This window comes from Boleophthalmus pectinirostris, unplaced genomic scaffold, assembly GCF_026225935.1.
Source record: "Boleophthalmus pectinirostris isolate CB_2022bp ecotype Guang Dong unplaced genomic scaffold, ASM2622593v1 HiC_scaffold_3, whole genome shotgun sequence".
In the NCBI taxonomy this organism is placed as follows: Eukaryota; Metazoa; Chordata; class Actinopteri; order Gobiiformes; family Gobiidae; genus Boleophthalmus; species Boleophthalmus pectinirostris.
The window spans coordinates 11,772,495-11,793,520 of record NW_026571299.1 but is presented as its reverse complement, the minus strand read 5'-3'; the positions used below and the strand labels follow the sequence as shown (position 1 = coordinate 11,793,520).

Sequence of the window (21,026 nt, the reverse complement as noted above, 5' to 3'; positions counted from 1 at the left end):
CTAACATGCATGAATGAAACAAAACACAGCTCCAGGAGGAAACAATATTCTAACATGGCTTAAAACTCACAAGTGCCAATTTTGTGTGCTTTATTTTTCGGATTATAAGTCACTCTGGAGTAAAAGTTGCACCAGCCAAAAATGTGTATGAGTAATGAAGTCACACTTTTGGGGAGAAATTTATATTATAAAATCAGAGACCAGGAATCAGCATTTCATCTTGAAAAGCAAGTTACAGTAAAAACAACAGAACAGACAACAACAGACTGTTAATGTCACATATGAACAGTTCTTCAGATAACTATAATATAAACAACAGAACAGAACAAGTTTACTAAACTCTCTATCTCACTCCAAATCACTAAATTCACTGAATTCTTCATCCTCTGTGTTACTTCTGAGCAACTCCGCGACTTCCGAAGGTAAACAGAGCGCCGCTTCCTCTTCTGTGTAGCTGTCGTCAGACTCAGCATCAGTTCCAGTTAGAATTATTCTAGCCTTTCCGAATCCTGACAGGATGGTTTCGGTTGTCTTTATGTTTGTTTAAATGTTAAAATTTCAGTGATACAGAAGTAAAGGTGCGATTGACTGACAGGATTGACAGACAGGACAGGAGCTCTTTCTGCAGGAGACATGCTGTTACGACCGAGGAAGATGAGTCTCAACATATTTTAAAAGGACACAGAGACCAAATTAAAGATTAGAGTCCTTTTATTCTTTCTTTCTGTAGAGATGCTTTTAAACCCAAAAAGAAACCCTTAACCCGTGACCAAACCAAGAAAGTAACAACGGAAAGGTGGACCTGATGATCTGGCCAAAAAGAACAAAAGGGTGCGACACCGGGCCAACCCTATACAGGGCCGTAGGAGCCGGTGCCAGCAGCTGTAACTAAGGCCTAAAAAAACCCAACAACCTAAACCCAACAGAAAAGTGAAAACAGGACAGCCGGTCCCACCAGGTCAAAACAAAAGGCTAACGGCTAACAAAAAAGCTACCCGAACGAAGGAGCAGGGGAGCCAGCGGGGCGGCTCCCGGCGTGAGGCGTGCGCGCTCCGGTACCTGCAGCGGCGACGAACGAGGAGGAGGAGAGAGCAAGAGAGCGAGGCGCATTTAAGGACTCCTGCCGGAAATGAGTACAAAAAAAATACAAAAACATAACCAACTTACAAAAACAAAACTAGGCAGAAATGCTACAAAAACATATAAACAATAAAAAAAAAAACTGGGAGAAAGCCAAAATGTGCCCAAACGCAACACATGCACAGTAGAGCAAAGTGACAGTGGTACAGGAGTTATAGGAGCAGCAGATAATGTTAATATATAAGTCAAGGACCACCCAAACCATTCAAAAAAGTGTGACTTATAATCCAAAAAAATACAGTATATAGACCCTTTAATACGTTGGAGTAATATTACCATGCAGGCTCTTTTTTCATATCATGCCGTTTCTGTGTGATATCTATATTAATAAGATATTTTTTTAGTAAAGGTGCTCTTGTTGGTGTGTATTTTCTTAATGAAGCTGTCCTTCATGTTGAAAGCATCAGTTAGTTTTCCATCATGTCCCTGTTTGTCTTGATGCAGACTTTAATCCAAATGAAATGAGCTGAGCCTGTGTGTGGACCAGGTCTGAGGGAGCACAAAGGCGCCTGTGATCTGCCTGTGAGCCCAGAATAAAAGGATTTAAAGCATATTATTTACAAGAGCCCGCTTTGATTAAAGTGCTCCAACAACAGAGCTTCAGTCCAGCATCAGGAGACAAAGAGCCAGTTCAGACAGGAGTATGTGTTCAAGGTGCATGGAAATTTTCAGAATCATTGTCCCAAAAATGTTGAGATTTATTTTATATACTGTGCTCTTCATTCTGATAAATCTTCCACTCAGATAACATGGAATATTTTTTACACTTTTGAGAAAAAAAACAAAAACATTAAAAATTCTCCCCAATGTTAACACTCACCAGCAGAGGGCGATATAAAAGCAGCATACGTTTTTATTTTCAGGATCCCATGAACAAAGTTTGCAAAGTTACAGAAGTTCTCGAGTGTTTAAAGCGGTTTTATTTCAGATTTGTCGAAGTAGTTGACTGATTTTGTTTGTTTTTTTTCCCAGTGTTTCCAGAAGGAGCTGCCCTGGGCTCGCTGTAACCACCCCTGGAACACCGAGCGCTGCATCGAGGACACGTATCGAAAGAACAAAACCCTGTGGATGGCCGCCAACGCCACCAGCCTCTCCAACTTCACCTCCCCCGTCACCGAGTTCTGGGAGTGAGTCCATGTTCTGTCCATCTACATCAGGAGAACGTTTGAAGATCAGGCAGAAATCAGGCTGCAGTTTTGAACAGAAAGTTAGAAAACCCAATGTTCAAGGGCCTATATTACGCAAAATTTACTCGTGGGCTTTAAGTCATGTCATAATGTTGTTACTTTATCAAAACATATCTGGAGTTGTGTTTCATTTCATTCCTTTTTTATTAGTCTGTCAACAATTACGTTTATATGAACAGAAGACGCAAAAGCGGCGTCGCGTCTTCACTTTTATTCCGCGTTTAGACGAGTGTTTTCGGGAGGAAATCTGCGTGCATACGGTGACGCAAAAGTGTGTGGAATTTGATTAGGTATGCATGCCAGACGGCTCAGTTGTGATGTATGTTACGTAAACTCGTACGCGACGCGAGCATATCTGACCAGAGTTTTGCGTTTTGGGGAGTGTAGACGGAAACGCTACGGTGATTTCAGATTTTTGCACTTTTAAGCCCCAAAAACGCCATCACCGTCTAAACGAAACACACTTCTGGTAAAATATTTTGTCGCTTTTACCCGCAAGCGTTCTCGTGTAAACTGGCCCTACATTTACAAAGTTCTTGTGGTGTCATGAAGTGGTAGTTTTCAAGTTAACAGCGAGCTTTTACTTTTTGTTCAGTAGAGATTGGCAATTCCAGGATTTAAATTATTCAAATGATAATTTAAAAAAAAAAAACAGTGATGCGCACTTTCTCTATAGCCTCATGACATCACAAGTTGGAACAGAGTGTTTTCTGTTTGAGAGAAGAGCCAAGAGCCTGAATACACAGTCTCCCCCAATAGTTAGTGAACTCCAAAACATTTAAACGCATTTTTTCGTAGTATTTTTTTTCGTAGTAGTAATTCATGTGCATTGCCTTGAGTCTGATAAATACGATAAATATCACGATTCACATGTCACGGATCAATATGTCACGATATATCCCGAAACTAAAACAATGGATGATATATTGTGATTTATCAATAATTACTTCCAATAATACACTCAACTTCACTTTCAAGAGAACACAACTAAACACAATTGATTAAAACCATGAAAACAGTGAATTTTTTTTTTTTTTAAATCCATTCGAATCCATTTGGAATCAATTTGAAAATTTTGCAATGAAGTATTATTTTTTCATACACACCCAGTAACTGCCTTGACAGACTTCACAGGAATCAAAGTAGGGACAATTTTTTGCTATATCTCAACTCTATTTTCTAACCAAACTCTTGTATTTTTTTTTTATTTACAGACACAACGTACTGGGAATCACCAGTGGGATTGAGGACATTGGTCAGATCAAATGGGACCTGGCCCTGTGCCTGCTGCTGGTCTGGGTCATCTGCTTCTTCTGCATCTGGAAGGGGGTCAAGTCCACTGGAAAGGTGCCCACCCACTCTGTCCCCTCACTGATCTATCAAAGTCTGTTAACAGCGCTGTTGGTGTGAAGCTAACTGTAGGCACTGCTCTGTCTGAAGCTCTGTTACTCAAATTAGACTTTATTTTGAGCTTTATTTGAACACACTGGCCTGTTATTCTCCTTTGAGTTTACATGGAAATAAGAATTCAGAATTGAGGTTTACATGAAAAACGCGTTAAATCGGCTTTATGTAATTCCGCTCAACGTCTGGGGGTCGGGAAGGGTTCTGATTGGACAAGGACACGAGCGTATTTACGTCGACTGGAAGAAAACACACACTTCAGCTGCTACCGGCTTTTTTGTCATCTCGATTTGTCGTTACGCCACGGACACAAACATGATATGAACTTACGTCTGTCAGCTGAGGAGGAGAAGGGAAGAGTGTCGGAGAAGACAAACTGAGTCAACGACTGCTCAACCTCGGCCCACTCCCGCATCCTGCTTTCAAATCCAAAGCGCAGTGGATGAAAGCTCCTCTTCCACCGTACTTACTAAAAAAAATGTTTCGGTTCGAGACCAACGTTTGCTTCGTGCCGCCATCTTGCGACGTGCATGCACTAAAACGACCGGAATTATTTTTTTAAATGTTTACATGACCGAGGAATAAATGAATTTGGCTTTAAAATCTGAATAAACCACCCAATTGAGAATAAAGTTTCATTCCGAATAAGTTTAAATTAAGTGTTTATGTGTTTACATGGTCTTTATAAAGCAAAATTAATTTTTATTTTGAATCAAATCCTTTTTAATCGGAAATAAAGCTCTCGTGTAAATGTGACAATTCTGACAAGAAAGAGGTGGTTTATTTAGAACTACTACAGGTGAGATGGTTTATGCTCTTAAAGGTGCATTGTGTAACTTTTCTCGTACTACAATGTTCCACATTATGACATTAAACAGCTCAGACTTTATTTATTCAATTAGAAGTGGTTTTATATCCCAAAAATACCTAGAAAAACAGGCATTCTGACTGTGATCGGGGTCGTATCTCCACAGATCTGACCTGTAGCTTGGTCTAGTTTGGTCTCCATGAAGATAGAAAGGTTTAATACCATACTGCGAAACATTCAAGACAGACCCTCCACCAGAAAAGTTACCCAATGCACCTTTAAAGAGTTTCACACCCACAGTTCTGAGGTTCAGATTCAATCCTTCTTAAATAAGGTTTAAAGAAACACATTTATGGCACGATCGATAAAAAGAAACTATTGCTCTGTACGGCTCCTCAGCAGGGACAAACCTCAGGCCTGCCCACACTGTATCACGTTCGCCTGTTGGCAGAGCGGTGACCACACGCGGCCCCGTTCTATCGACTTTACCACCACCGTTAAACCATCGAGCACGACTCCAGCCTCACTGATCAATACCGGGATGGGGTGAGGAAAACAGACATCTTGGGGTGGCTTCGGTGCTTTTGTGGCTTTTAAACAGACTTATGTAACATTCTGGTTGGGGGTTTGTCACCTGCTTGTCATTTCTCTGCCTGGAATATTCCACAGTATGACATTAAACAGCTCTACTTTGGATTTATTAAATTCCGTGTGGTTTTATTGCTCAAAAATACCTAGAAAAACAGACATTCTGACCTGTAACTTAGTCCGGTTTGGTTTCCACAAAGATAGAAAGGCTTATTATTATGCTGTGAAGCCTTTGACAGACCCTCCACCAGAAAAGTTACACAATGCACCTTTAAATCCACTGTATTTTTAAGATAAGGTCCTATATTACACAAAATTGATTCTTGTGAGCTTTGAGTCATGTTGTAATGTTGTTATCTCATGAAAAACAGACCCGGAGTTGTGTTTTGTTTCATTCACACGGTTGAGTAATACTTTATTATCAGTCTGTCTACATCTCCAAAGCTCTACATGCTTTGTTCCTCATTGTGATGTCATTTAGTGTGAGGTTTCAGGTTAACAGCGACCTTTTACCTATGGGCTATGTTTATTCTGAAACAAATCACTGTATCACCGCATCGGAAACGATTTGCATCCAGACATGTCGTTTCTGTGTCCTCAAGCCTCCCCCATCCACACAGCTTTGAACATATTTGTTTACGTTTTACAGAAACAAAACTTAAAACTACATGGCTAATTTGTATAAACTAAGAGCTCAAAAAAACAGCTCGCTATTGTGCGCTGATGTGGCTCAGTGGAATACGAGTGTTCTTTCTGTGACAGAGGGGTGTTCTGCTGATGGTGAGTCTGTTCTGGGCTTCTATCATGTTAGAGATGGTTCATGTTGTATCAGCGTTTTCAGGCGTCCACATGGTGCCGGATGGTAAATGGTAAATCAGATGAATTCGTGGGAACTGGCAGCACCAGATTGTTCCATCTCTGGAGCGGTTTTCCATCAGATTAGTGTGGACGAACACTGCATCCACAATAAAAACGACTCGAATTCCCACTAGTGTGGATGGGACTTGAGCTGAGTCGAAATGGCAATTCCAGGGCTGAAAACATCCAACTGAGGGCCTGTTTACACGAGAACACTTAAAAATGACAAAATATTTTATCAGAAATGCCTTTCATTTAGACGGTGACAGCATTTTTGGGGCTTAAAAACGCACAAATCTGAAACCACCCTCCAGAGTGGAAAAGTTGAATATGCTCCCCCGTAGTGTTTCCGTCTACACTGCCCAAGACGCAAAACTCTGGTCAGATCTGCTCGCGTCACGCACACGTTTACGTCACATACATCACAACCTAGTGTCACCACAGAGCCTCTTGGCATGCATACCCAATCGAATTCCACACACTTTTGCGTCACTGTATGCACGCAGATTTCCTCCCGAAAACGCTTGTCTAAACACGAAATAAAAAGTGAAGATGCGACGCCACTTTTGCGTCTTCTGTTCAGACCATCATCATATAAACGTAGCCTGATTCTAGCAAAGTCGTATGGAATGTAAAAAAAAAAACAGTGGAGCATTTCCTTTATTACGACATGACATCGGTGTTTTTCAGTATGACAGAAGAACTCAGCCTGAATATGTAGTTTTTGCATGTTAAACATGTGTGAAACAAAACACAAATCCAGGTCTGTTTTTGATGAGGAGAACGTAGATCAGAAAAAAAGCCCTTAAAACATATTTCAGAGTCAAAAGTCGGAATCATATGCCGGTAAAAACAACTCACTTGGTCAACGTGAGTCAACAGGTGATAGCAAAGGGGAAGTTGCCAGCTAAGCCTACCAGTGAAACCAAATTCGCCTATCACATACACTCCTCTGCAAAAAACAAATATTTCTTACAGTAAACTACCAGGATGTGTAAGTTCCAGAGTAGTTCCACCTTCCCGAGAGACACTTAAGACGGACTTTTATAGGAGCTGAGTCAGCACCAGGCCTGTTTACACTACTTGGATGAGTGGTCACATGTTTTCACTGTAAAAGCATTTGTCCAGTTAACAAAATTTAATCTACACAGTTTTTTTATGATGATGGATTACACTGTTAAGTCTGGAGATTATGTTATACTTCATACACTTAAGTTCACAAAGCAACCATCCAGGCACAATGAAGGGTTCAGGTTCATATTAGGTCTTAATTAGGGGTGTGCAAAAATATTGAAATATCCATATATCATATTGTTTAATGCAGGGGTGTCAAACTCATTTTGGTCTGGGGGCTGTATCCAACCTGCTTTGATCCCAAAGGGGCCAGAAAACTCATGGCATATATACCCCAAAAATAGCAATAAGTTCAAATATTTGTGCAGAGAAACACAAATCTATTACAGTAATCTTTTACAAAATATTATAATATTATGAACAACCTAAAACTTTAAGAAAAATGCAATTTCAACACGATGTTTTAACCTTAACTTGTGTGCAAGTAGGAATAAGTCAATTTTTCTTGGGAAATCCTGTGCTTGGCGTTCTTATTTTTGTCATTTTGCTGATGAGGGCATAACGGTCAACAGTCAAAACGATCGTCCTTTAAGAGCGTTTGGAAAGAGGCAAGACTTACTTTGTGCTGCTCTGATGGAAGGGGCCACGCACAGAGGCGCTGGAGACGCTGCTATGATAAGAGCCGCAGAAAATTACCGATATTTTAATAGAAAATATAATTAAAATATTTTTGTAGAAAATCAGCCGAGGGCCAGATTAAAGGTCTTGGAGGGCCGGATGTTTGACACTCCTGGTTTAATATGATGATATAGTATTAATATCATGGGCTGCTGTTTTGATATATCGCCAAGAGGATTATTTGGTATATTTTACTAAATTATTTTGTTACAGCTACAGTTTTGTTGTTTGTTTAGAGAAAGGGAACTCGTTTATGTGACACATTTGACATTTTCACTGTTTTGATGAGTAAAATGTTTGTGTTTCATATGAAAGTTGCACAAGAAGTGGTTTAACAAAGACTTTTAGTATCACAACCATGATTTAATCTTTTTTTTTTTTTTAACTGTTTCGAATTGACTTGAAATATATCGTATCGAATCGAAAGTGCACTGTATTGAGATATGTATCGTATTGGCAACTTCTTAATGATACCCAACCCTAGTCCTAATATTACACAAAAAAACTCCCCAAAACATACCCAGAGTTGTGTTTTGACATTCACACATTTGAGTAATTCTTTATTATTAAGTCTGTACATCTCCAAAATGCTTTGTTCCACCTTGTGATGTCATGTAGTGGTAGTTTTCAAGCTACTTTTTACCTTTAGTTCAGTAGAAATTGGCTATTCCAGAGCTGAAATCTTCCAAATGATTCTAGTGAAGGTGTGTGGAGTTTAAAAACACAGTAGAGTAGTTCCTGTATTGATCACAGAGTGTTTTCAGTTTGAGAGAAGAACTCAAACCACAACTTCAGGTCTGTTTGTGACGAGAAAACATTATAACATAGATCAGAAAATAGTGTAATATGAGCACTTTAACTGCAAAAACTAATGGAAACCAGGAATGTTTGCAACAAAATGAAATCAGCAGGTTCACAGGTTTGATATTTTACATAAAAAGACCACTGGGAAGCAGATAATTTGACATTTAGCTGCTTAAAATTTCCACCTTTTGTGATTTGCTCATTTGACCGACTAAACTGTGATTTCTGACGGACTGAAATTATTCACCGAATCCTAATAACAATGAATCTTTTGCGTCTGTGCTCAGGTGGTCTACTTCACTGCCACGTTCCCCTTTGTGATGCTGATCGTGCTCTTGATCCGTGGAGTGACTTTGCCCGGTGCTGCCGAAGGAATCAAGTTTTACCTGTACCCCGACCTCAACCGCCTCAAGGACCCGGAGGTGAGAGACTCCTCCTGCCACACGCTGAGCTATGATAACAGGCTAATGTTGTTAAGATCATAGACTGTAAATGGACATATCTAAACCGTTAGCTGCTGTATTACAAATATGCACTGTTGGGAAGGTTACTTTTCAAATGTATTCCCCTACAGATTACAGATTACATACCCCAAAATGTACTTTGTAACGTAATCCATTAAATTACTTAAAGTGAGTAACGTAATCTGAATACTTTGGATTACTTGATTTGCTGTAGAGGAGCAAAGACGAGGAAATCTTCACGTAAGAAGTTTTGTCTGATAAAAGACAATGAAAAGTCCAGTCTTTACTTATTATTATATAAAAAATATTATTGATAGAAGACGAGGAGACACGTACGCGCAGCATGATTTAGTCCTGTTAAATCCTGTTTTAGTCCTGGTTTAGTCCAGGTTTAGACCTGGTTTTAGACCTGTTTAGACCTGGTTTAGACCTGGTTTAGATCTAGTTTAGTCCTGATTTTAGTCCTGGTTTAGTCCTGATTTAGACCTGGTTTAGACCTGGTTTAGATCTAGTTTAGTCCTGATTTTAGTCCTGGTTTAGTCCTGATTTAGACCTGGTTTAGACCTGGTTTAGATCTAGTTTAGTCCTGATTTTAGTCCTGGTTTAGTCCTGCTTTAGACCTGGTTTTAGACCTGGTTTAGGTTTAGTTTAGACCTGGTTTTAGACCTGGTTTTAGACCTGGTTTTAGACCTGATTTAGTCCTGGTTTAGTCCTGGTTTAGCCCAAAATGTGAAAACAGGAAAATACCGCCGTGTAATCCATTTATTTCAACAATGTAACTGTAATCCAATTACCACTCACTGAAACAGTAACTGTAACTGAATACAGTCACTCAAATACAAATACTCATAATTTGTACTCTAATTACGTAACTCCGGTACATGTAATCTGTTACTCCCCAACACTGCAAATATGAAGCGCGGGTGGCCGTGATTCGACTTCATCGACTCCAATTTACTTTACACTGGAAAATTGTAACGGCGCTCTGTAAATGCTGCTGTGAGCCTCGTCATTTTGGTCTTAAAATGTTCGTATTAACCCGCTCGACATGATCCTGGGGTTTTGTCTTGCGTATTCTCCACTAGCTTCATAAATCCATCAAATCCCCATCACCAAATCTTCATTCAAAGCCTGAACATTTTTCCATGAAGAATTTATCCACAACTATCAAGGTAAGAAAGACGAAATCCCAAAGGCGAACAACGACGTGCATTAGTGAACTACTCCTGAGCAAAACTAATGTTATAGTTATGAATAGAAATGGGCATTCGATGAAATTTTATGAATCGATCATCGGGAGAATTAACGATTTTTGATTAATCATTAACATTTTTATATAAGAAGTATCATTATTATTACTATTACTCATCTGCATAAATAAACTCAACTTTACAATATATAAACCAGAACCACTACAGAGCCACATCAGCCCGTTTGACATTATCATGTGTTTAATGCAGCTTTGCACAAGTCTTACAGAAACAAAACTTAAAACCGCATGGCTCATTTGCGTAAACTAAGTGAAAAAAAAAAAAAACACTCTTGTGCACTGATGCGGTTCAGCTTCTGTCGGACTAAAGGACACGACTCAGTGGAATATGAGTGTTCTTTCTGTGACAGAGGAGTGTTGATGCTAAAGGTGAGTCTGTTCTGTGTGTCGTGATGTTTTCAGAGATCATACTGTACGTGTGCAGGTTTAGCACAACTCTTTATGCTGTAGTAACCGGGCTACAGATGTGCATGCAAACACACTCACTCAGTAGCACCGTGATCTCCAAGGAGCCAGAGCCCAAACGTGGGACTGAGGCCGCAACTCCAGTGTTTGTGTTGTCAGACGCAGCGTCATATCTACGCCCAGAAACCTACATTCGGTTTGTCGATTAGAAATGAACGCAATCGACGAAATTCTTAATGATCAATTATCGATGAGTCGACTAATCATGCCCATCCCTAGTCATGAATAAAACTTAAGTAAGTTGTTAACTTTAAGTGCTTGACATGTAATCTGTGAACATCTGCAGCATTTGAACTGCACAAATCTCCCTGTCTATGCCAATATCTACATCATCAAATCGATTTAAAATTTTAATTGTAGAATCAGTCTGAGTGAACAAGTTGCTTATTGATGAATTATTTATTACTTATGTTTTATTCATGACCGTAACATTAGTTTTGCTCAGGAGTAGTTCACTAATGCATCGTCGTTGTTCGCCTTTACGTTTTCGTCTTTCTTAGCTTGATAGTTGTGGATAAATTCTTCATGGACAGAATTTGTCCTTTGTCGAACTTGTTGGATGAAGATTTGGTGATGGGACAGATTTATGAAGCGGGAGGAAAATACTCAAGACATTTCCACAGATATTTTGCCATAGAAAAGCATTAACGTAAGTGACGTGTACCCTGGCCGTTGTGGTATTATCCTTAAGAGTGTACTGTGTAACTTTTCAGTAGTGGGTCCATCAACTTCTTGTTTCCATGGAAATGTCATTGCTCTGCTTGGAATGTTCCACAGTATGACATTAAACAGCTCTACTTTACATTTATTCAAGTACAGGTGGTTTTATTGCTCAAAAATACCTAAAAAACAGGCATTCTGACTGTGAGCAGGGTCGCCTCTCCACGGATCTGACATGTAACTTGGCCTGGTTTGGTCTCCATGATGAAAGAAAGGTTTAATACCAAACTGTGAAACATTCCAGACAAAGCAATAACATCTCCATGGACATAAAGTAGGCGGTGGACCTTCTACCAGAAAAGTTAGACAATGCAACGTTAAATTATTTTGTATTTTGAGCTGTTATAATTCTTAAATCAACATTTCCACTGCTGTAACTCAGAATATTATCCATAACATGATTATAAACTAGGGTGTGCCAAAATTTCACAATAAAAAACTGGGACATCCCGTTTTTTTTGGTGGCTGACAATTACAAAATTGTGAAAAGAGTGCGTAATCAAGGAACATTGTTTTGCAGAAACCATTTATGACTAACACGTGAGTCAGTATAGTCACAGTTTCTTTGTGTTTTGGTCGTTTCTAAGCAGCTTTTCTGTATTTTACCTAAACAGATGACAGTTTATGTGTCTATTTACTGTTGGCAGGGATCAAATTGGTCAAAAATAGGGGTAATTCTTGTATGAAAACTGGGACAAATCTCTGGTTTTGGATAAATCTGCTGGGACAGGGCTCAAAACTGGGTCTGTCCCGGGTAAATAAGGACATCTGGTCACCCTATTACAGCCAACAGAGCCTCAAATGACTAATTTACGCCCATTAGCCTGTTATCTTATTGCATTTCACTGTATTTCGCGTTGGTTTCTTTGGTCCCAACACCAGCAGGCCTCAGCCTTTTTGTCCCCGCTCTCTCCCCCCCTCACCCCTGACAGGTCTGGATTGACGCGGGCACCCAAATCTTCTTCTCCTACGCCATCTGCCTGGGTGCCATGACCTCTCTCGGGAGCTACAACAAGTACAAATACAACTGCTACAGGTGAGGCTGCGCTCGGGCGGGGGACTTTTTTAGCGGGCTGTTAGTATTTAGCGTCTTTTTAGCGGGTAAAAAAAGTGAGGGGGGTGACTGCTGTGTTCATTAACAAATCCTCCTCCATGACATATGTGTGATATAGGGACTGTTTGCTGCTGGGAGCCCTCAACAGTGGTACCAGTTTTGTGTCTGGATTCGCAATATTTTCCGTCCTGGGCTTCATGGCACAAGAGCAAGGGGTGGACATTGCTGATGTGGCAGAGTCAGGTACGCGGGTCTGTAAAGGCGGCAGTGATGGTGGGCGCTGCTTCCTGGTTCAACTAATGAAATAACAAGTGAATACCACGTTAAAGAAAACAGCAACGAAAAGACAAAACACAAACCATTTGGTCATTTGGAAAAGAACGGATTCTATTGACAAAAGACGGCATCGGAATATGGGAGTTTTCCGCAATCAAACACCTTGAATAAGAGTGCATTGTAGCCACGATAATTCAGCAGCAAGACACCACACGTTGGAGAAGCAAGTTTTCCCCAAGAGAAATTATTTTACTTTGGATTTACTTTGCATAGTCGTCCATTTTGCCCCGTGACAGTGAATTAGAAGAAGAGAGCTGTCCGTCGGAGTTAGAATAGCGTAGGCTCTAGGCTAAACCTGAGTGGAGTACAGTAGGTGGAGAACATAGTGCATCTTGTGCCAGATGCCTCCAAAAGCTTGTTTTGAACTGGTGTTACCATTGCTGTGGTTCCTTCCATAAAAAAAGTACAATCCATGTTTTGCTTTGTGATTATAAAATGGCAAATGTTGTTTTTTGTACTATAATACCACTGCACCTGACATTTGTAGTGACCAGCTTTAGTTTTCCTAATGATTAATGCTGTTAATGTGATAAGAAGTAAACGGATTTACTTTGTATTTGAGAAGCGATGAACAGAAGGCTACAGCGCTTTGGGCAGGTCTATACAGTGCAGTCAAAAGTAATAAACTCACCAAAAATAGACACATACAGAGACATAGGCCTCCATATTATAGCAAAGAGCATTTTTATACTGTTATACTGTTATATTCTCATCATTATAGCACAGAGCAGCCATAGTGTAATATTAACCCTGCAGATCACATCCTCTACAAAAGCAGCTCACATGAAGCTTTTACTTATAAGATAAAGTAACTTCAGACAGACTAGTGTCCGTATAGGCTACGAGTTTAGAAATGAAATGAATGCCGTTAAACATAAAAGGCTTTTAACTTAGGCCTATAGCAAAGGACAGAACAATAGTTCATTAGGCAAGACAAGGTGAGGCAAGTTTATTTGTGTAGCACAATCCGTACCCAAAGTGCTTTACAGAAAAGAAATACATGAAAATCACAATACAAACAGATCAAAATATAAGTAATCATGAAAACATTTTATAAATAAAAAAAGAGGGAGACATTAAATGAGAGAGAAGAGTGCAGAATGAAAACCTTTCAGTCTTACGCAGCTAAACAGAACTGTTGTGAGTCTGGATTTAATCAGGGGTGTCAAACTCAAATTCACAGGGGCTGAAATGAAAAACTGGGACTAAGTCGTGGGCCAAACTAAAGATTTACTGAAACGTTTCAACAACATCTGCATGTTTTCTCTTCTTTCAGGATATGTAATGTTAAACCTTTTCTTATTAAAATAAATATTTAATAATAGTTTTGCTTAAATATTGAATCCAGAAAAAAGTATAATATAAAATAATATCACAATTTTAAATAAATAATGTCTCTATTGCTGGGGTCTCCAACCTGTAGCTCGGGAGTTACTCGCCAAAGGATTTTGGAATTATACCATTGTACTGATGAATAACAGTTTTTTCTGTGTGTGTGTGTGTGTGTGTGTGTGTGTGCACTTACAGCAGATTTCACAGAGAAAAACAATTAGTAGTAATATAATGTGACGATTTTTTAAATTCCCTAAACCCCCCTTCCCATTACTCTCCTCCACTGTAATATCCAATCTCTATTGTAAAAAAAACAATAATACAAAAAAAATATATATTAATACATATATAAATAATAATAATAATAATAATAATAATAATAATAATAATAATAATTATTATTATTATTATTATTATTATTATTATTATAAAATAATCATAAAATAATCAAAAATATATATATATAAATTAAGAATAAATTAAATGACCATACCCAAAAGCTCACCCTCTTTCTTATAATCATCTAAATTTTTTGCGGCTGCTAAAATGAGTAGCTCTCTGGCATTTTTGTTTTGTAAAGGAGCTCACCACAGGAAAAAGGTTGGAGACCCCTGCTCTATAGTCTATCTGTATAGCTGCAGGCCAGCTCTAATACATATCTGAAATGATCTCGCGGGCCAAATATAATTATATCACGGGCCAAATTTGGCCCCCGGGCCTGAGTTTGACATGTCTGATTTAAACATAGTCAAAGTAGAGGCGTGTCTCACATGTTCAGGAAGACTGTTCCAGGTTTTAGCTGCGTAAAACTGAAACACTGACTCCCCGTGTTTAGTCCGTTAAACAATTTTGTGATACTAAATTGTATTCAGAGCTGCTGTGACAATATCGGTTCAAATTAAAGGCTCGTATTAATAATTATCGAAACCCCACATTGTTACTCAGACAGCACACTGCACTTCGAAGCCTGTAAACTGTAACGATATAAGGTTTTTATTACATTTTCAGGTTCCAATACGTCTATAAACAGCATGTATCTCATTTGTAGAATTACTACTATCCCTCTAGACAAGCCTATCATAGTATACACATATTTAAAGCACATACATTAGTCATTTTTAGTCCTAATTATTAATGCTGTTAATGTGATAAGACTTAGACAGAGTGACTTTGTGTTGGGATAGCGATGAACAGTGTAACACAGCACTGAGAGCTGACACAGCCCCGTCACACTGAGCTGTGAGTCAGCGGTGTTTGGTTGGATGGATGCCTCTAAAAGTGAACCACTACACTTCTGTCTGCTGATTCAGTGCCTCCTGCTCCTCACGTCTTTGGTTCTCCTCAACATTAAACTACGCCTATGACCAAAAAGAGGAAAACAATATACATAAAATAAACAAATAAAACATTAAAACAAGGCGTACATGTGATTGTAGCGGCTGCTGTTTTTTCCCGGCTCATTTTGCATTACACCTCCACCACACTGGGGCGATGCAAAATGTAGAGTGAAGTCTTTAGGTGGTGACTTACTGTGACTTTGGGAGGTGATGGACTTGGTTTGCTTTTTCCAAACTATGGGAAATGTGAATCATGCGCATCACGTGACAGTTTAGATTATTCTAGAGTAGCTGGTTTAATAGTTGAGAGTTTTTTATAGTTGGGACAGCCATTTTTACAACACAGTATAGGACTGTAAAAGGAAAAACGATGTCAAAACCCAGATACTAATCAATACAGAGACAAAACTAGATACTCATTTGGACAAGTATTGATACAGAAATTGGACTCATGTCGATATAGGCTTGACCTGAACTAGTATAAGACCACAGTAAACTAAACAAACTAGTCCAAAACATAAAAGTACAAAAGGAGTGCTTGTAATACTCATGGTGCGATTGACATCAGCATCGAAATTTGAGTCTGAAATTTTGTGGCGTCGCAGTTTTTCTACACAACGGTTCTTAATTTCAAGATTTCCACTCTCAATTCTTATTCCTTAAAGGTTCATTGTGTAATTTTTCTGGTGGAGGGTCCGTCAGTTGCTCGTCTCCATGGAGATGTTATGGCTTTGTCTGGAATGTTTCACAGTATGGTATTAATTTATTCAATTACAGATGGTTTTATTGCTCAAAAATACATAGAAAAAATGGTATTCTGACTCTGAATGGGGTCGCCTCTTCACAGGTTTGGCCTGTAACTTGGCCTGGTTTGGGCTCCATGATGATAGAAAGGTTTAATGCCATACTGTGAAACATTTGAGACAAAGCAATAACAGGGTTCCCACGCTTTTTCACTGAGAAAATTGCAAAACTTTTCCATGACTTTTTCATGACCTAAAGTGAATTTTCCATGAGTTTACGACCTACATGTGTAGAACTGATCAGACTTTTACAGCTAAATATGAAATTTTAATGTTTTCCACTCACCTTATGGTTTGGTATTATAGTTTAACATTCAAAATACTTTCAGTGCATTTATTGTCATCTCTTTTAAACAAAACGTAGAAACCGTCTGGCCTCGATTCATTCGCTTGCGTTGACTTTTTTTCATTTAACCAATCGCTACTATTTGGTCGTGAGGTATGTAATGCGCCGCTAACTGTTCTATTAAGCTGAAATCTGAAATCTTGTAGGAAGAAGGACAATAATGTCTTTGCCCTTGATAAAATTCACCAAACATTCTCTTTGTTCTGGCTTGAAATCCTCAATCGTTGCCAACACAGAACGTCTGTCTCTTCGCTGATTGGCTGGTGCCCGAACTCGCACTTCTGGGTTTTTTGCGAACCGTCTAACCGTGTATTCCGATTCCTGACCTAGCCGCTGGAGAGAAATCAAATTTAGCGGTGACGTCAGCCTGGCTAAACAAAAGGGGCATACGTTCGGAAATAATCATAATAGCCTAATGATAACTTAACAGAACGCTGTAGTTGCGTGAAAGCGATACTAAAATTCCATGACTTTTCTAAAACTTTCATCGAAGTCACAAAATTTTATGACGTTTCCAGGATTTCCATGACCGTGGGAACCCTGAATAACAAAAGCACTGGACGGACGCTCCACCAGAAAAGTTACACGATGCACCTTTAACGATCATGTAGCAAAAAAACTCTCGACTTACTTACCAAATTTCTGTAATGGGCTGTCGTATTGTTTATTTTTATATTGTACTTTATATAACCATGTACCGCAATGTGCATTATACTTACTTGTACTTACTTCCACAGCTAAACTCCCTTTGAAAACTGAGAAAACATTAGAATACTATTTAGATTTAATATGATATGTAACCTAGTAATTGTTATATTATGTTATTTTAGGGCAAAATGGGTAAGTATAGTTAGTTTAGACACATTTTTTGTCCTAACTCTAGTTTAAATTGTTAGAGCATTGTTAGCGATCTGAATGCTACTTGCTCCGGTCTGGTCTCGCCGTCCGCCGGTCGGGTTCTTGGTTGGTCCGACAGCGGCCGCAGATCAGATTGGCCCTTTCGCATGATGCTAACGTGGCTTCTGTTTGTTTTTGTTTGTCCCCTCCCGCCCCCCCGTCCCCGCTGCAGGTCCCGGGCTGGCGTTCATAGCGTACCCCAAGGCAGTCACCATGATGCCTTTCCCAACTCTATGGGCTGTCCTATTTTTTATAATGCTGCTGCTGCTTGGCCTCGACAGTCAGGTGAGCACTTTGGGTTTTATGTTAAAGCTGCACTAGGACCTGTGAAAAGTTACATAGTGAACCTTTAAAGCCACTACTGCATAACTTTCCTAGAGGGAATTCACGCTGTGCATAATCTAATATATTCATAATATGAAGAATTAAGATTTAAAATGCTTATTAACAGTTGGTTTTTTCATTTATTTATTTATGTTACACGTATATAACAATAAAAAAAAAGCACTTTAAATAAAAATAGTAGGTGCAGGAAGAGGCAAAAAACCCAAAAGGGCAGAGTCCTGCACGGGTCCAACTGCTGAGCCAATCGCCAGGACTACACCAGGACTGAACCAGGTCTGAACCAGGACTGAACCAGGTCTGAACCAGGTCTGAACCAGGACTGAACCAGGTCTGAACCAGGTCTAAACCAAAAATAAACCAGGACTAAACCAGGTCTAAACCAGGACTTAACCAGAACTAGACCAGGACTAGACCAGGACTACACCAGGACTAAACCAGGTCTAAACCAGGACTAAACCAGGACTAAACCAGGACTAAACCAAGACTAAACCAGGACTAAACCAAGACTAAACCAGGACTACACCAGGTCTAAACCAGGACTAAACCAGGACTAAACCAGGTCTAAACCAGAACTAAACCAGGTTTAAACCAGGACTTAACCAGGTCTAAACCAGGACTAATTCAGGACTAAACCAGGTCTAAACCAGGACTAAACCAAGACTAAACCAGGACTTAACCAGGTCTAAACCAGGACTTAACCAAGTCTAAACCAGGTCTAAACCAGGACTTAACCAGGTCTAAACCAGGACTAGACCAGGAGCGAAGCAGCCGAGCCAATCACCTCCGCTGATGGTTTTATGAAACAAATACACTAAAGTCTCTCTCAGCCTGGTCTGTCATTGTTCTGAGAAAAGACGGGGAAATGGCACTTGTTTCCAGGGCAACAGACGTCCTGGACGCGTGTCAAGTATTTTTCTCCCATTCTTCGTTCATTTGACTCACCTGACCCGCCCGTGTGCAATCATTACCTGCCCGCAAAATTCCAGAACCGGGTGAACCTGGTGCAGGACTCTGGCTCATAGTAAAGCCTCCACCGTATAAATACATTCAAATTGAACATTATAACTGTGCGTTACTTTAAAAATATAAATACATTTACACACCTTAGGTTAAATAAATTTGAATAAAACATGGATTAAAACACAAATGACTGACCATCCAACGTTACCGTGAAATATCAAACATTCTCAAACTCTTTTTAAATGACGTTTCTGATCTGCCGTCACAAACCAGATGTGGAAACTGAGCTCTTGACGTGACACATTTTGGAGCACGAAAATCACGATTTTGCCGAGTATTTTCATAGTCGGAATCTCGATTGAAACTCAGCAAAGGATCATGGTCTATGCAGTTCTCTCTGTTTTTTGTTTTCTTTAGCTATTGTGATATTATTGAGACTTTTGACGATACGATATGACGACATTTCGGTTAGGAGGATACACACTTGCTGCTCGTCTGGAGATGTTTTTGCTTTCTTTTGGATGTTCAGCAGTGGAGTTTTAACTTATCTATCACCGTGGAGATTAGCGGACGACGTAGCTGCGAGCGAAGCAAAGTACGTATCGGTTCTGTGAAGATCCAAGCCTGCTGAGGGTATTTTATTCAAGCGCTGTTAAACTATGAATGGAAGGTAAAATGGAAAGAACACGGTGTCTGGATTCCAAACATCTTTCTGCACAAACAAAACAGAAACATATTTGCCGAATTATCTCTGTCCAAATTCCTTTACATGTGGATAGGAAGTTGTCCGACGTGTAAATCTTGGCCTCCTGGAACATAAGGCCAAGTTTGGGCATTTATAACAGACGAAACATACCAGCTTGATAATGCCTTTCTAAAGTTAGCGTATCTTAAAGACAGTTTCTACAAACACGTATCAGCGGTTACGTAAGAGGTCCACAGCTGTTGTTTGGCCTGGATACTGTAGTATTTCGGTATGGGCCATGTGTGTGTCGGTGCATGTGTGTGTGTGTGTGTGCATGTGTGTAGCATCAGCGTGGACTTGCGGACATAAAGCAGCTGGCTAAGGCGCTATCTTACGACGCACTAAACAAAGAGCCTCTAACTGAGTGACGGTATCGAACGTCGTAAAAATACTACGGCAAAAATAGTGCAGCTGTTAACGGAAAAACAGAAGCCGCGATGAAGTCATTAAGTTATACAATACAACACTTACTGCAAATAGCAAGGTAGTACGCGTGATATTGTTGCTGGTGTCATTTATTTAACTTACACTTTATTGATCCGTAAAGGAAACTCTAAAGCAAATAGCGTTATGAAGTCATTTAAAGATGCATTATGTAACTTTTTTGATAGTGCCGGCCACCTGATTTTCCCCTTAGTGTGAGGTAATGGCTTTGTTTGAAATCATCCACACCAAAGTCTTAAGCTACATCCACACGACAACACTCCTGAGTTTTTTTTTTGTTTTTTTTTGCGGGTTGAAAAATATTCACAGTCAGACGACAACGGAGCACTGAGTGAAAACGATGTAATACATATGCCACACCTGTATATATCGCGCTGTAAACAATGATAATAATATTTAATAATGTGTATCCCATCACAGTTTTTTACTTTTTCTTTAACTTTAAGGTAATTAAGTCTATTTAGATGTGTCCCAGAAATATAGACGTTTTGTTTTGCAAAAGTTAAACAGAATTTTTTTGTTTTTAGCTATAAGATTTGGAAGAGAATTATTAGAATAACTTGGTCTTGAAATCCTACAGTATAATTATTTATGCGTTATCTTTGTTATTGTTCCATGTGCGTAGTCTGTGTGGTGCGTGTTGTTAGCGGTTCCGTTGGCTACACCTGTCCCATTTCGGCAACGGTCTTGCGGTCCGCAGAGGCTAGTTAGAGGGCGTCATCGTGATCGTTTTCCAAAAGCTGCAGTTTGTTTGTCCACACGACAACACAACATCAGCGTTCTCAGGTTTCTCCACTCTGGAACCCGTTCTCAAAAAACACAGTTTTCGCCCACCTGAAACGTTGGCTCCGTGTGGACGAAAGGCCAAAACGAATACAAACTTCACCATTTCGATTAAAAAAATAACGTTGTTGTGTGGACAGGCCCTTAAACTAATCTCTCTTGGCGTACGCATTTCAAAACAACA

At 39.5% G+C, this 21,026-nt stretch overlaps 1 protein-coding gene across 1 annotated transcript in view; it reads left to right on the top strand.

Annotated features, from left to right (window-relative positions):
• LOC110170506 (sodium- and chloride-dependent taurine transporter-like) overlaps positions 1–21,026 on the top strand; it is an 80,517-nt gene that overhangs the window by 41,687 nt on the left and 17,804 nt on the right. Inside the window, exons 5-10 of the mRNA XM_020936160.2 lie at positions 2,113–2,267; positions 3,542–3,674; positions 8,829–8,963; positions 12,393–12,496; positions 12,633–12,757; positions 17,738–17,850. Of these exons, the coding sequence (XP_020791819.1) occupies positions 2,113–2,267; positions 3,542–3,674; positions 8,829–8,963; positions 12,393–12,496; positions 12,633–12,757; positions 17,738–17,850 (765 nt within the window). The remainder of the gene's footprint in view (positions 1–2,112; positions 2,268–3,541; positions 3,675–8,828; positions 8,964–12,392; positions 12,497–12,632; positions 12,758–17,737; positions 17,851–21,026) is intronic.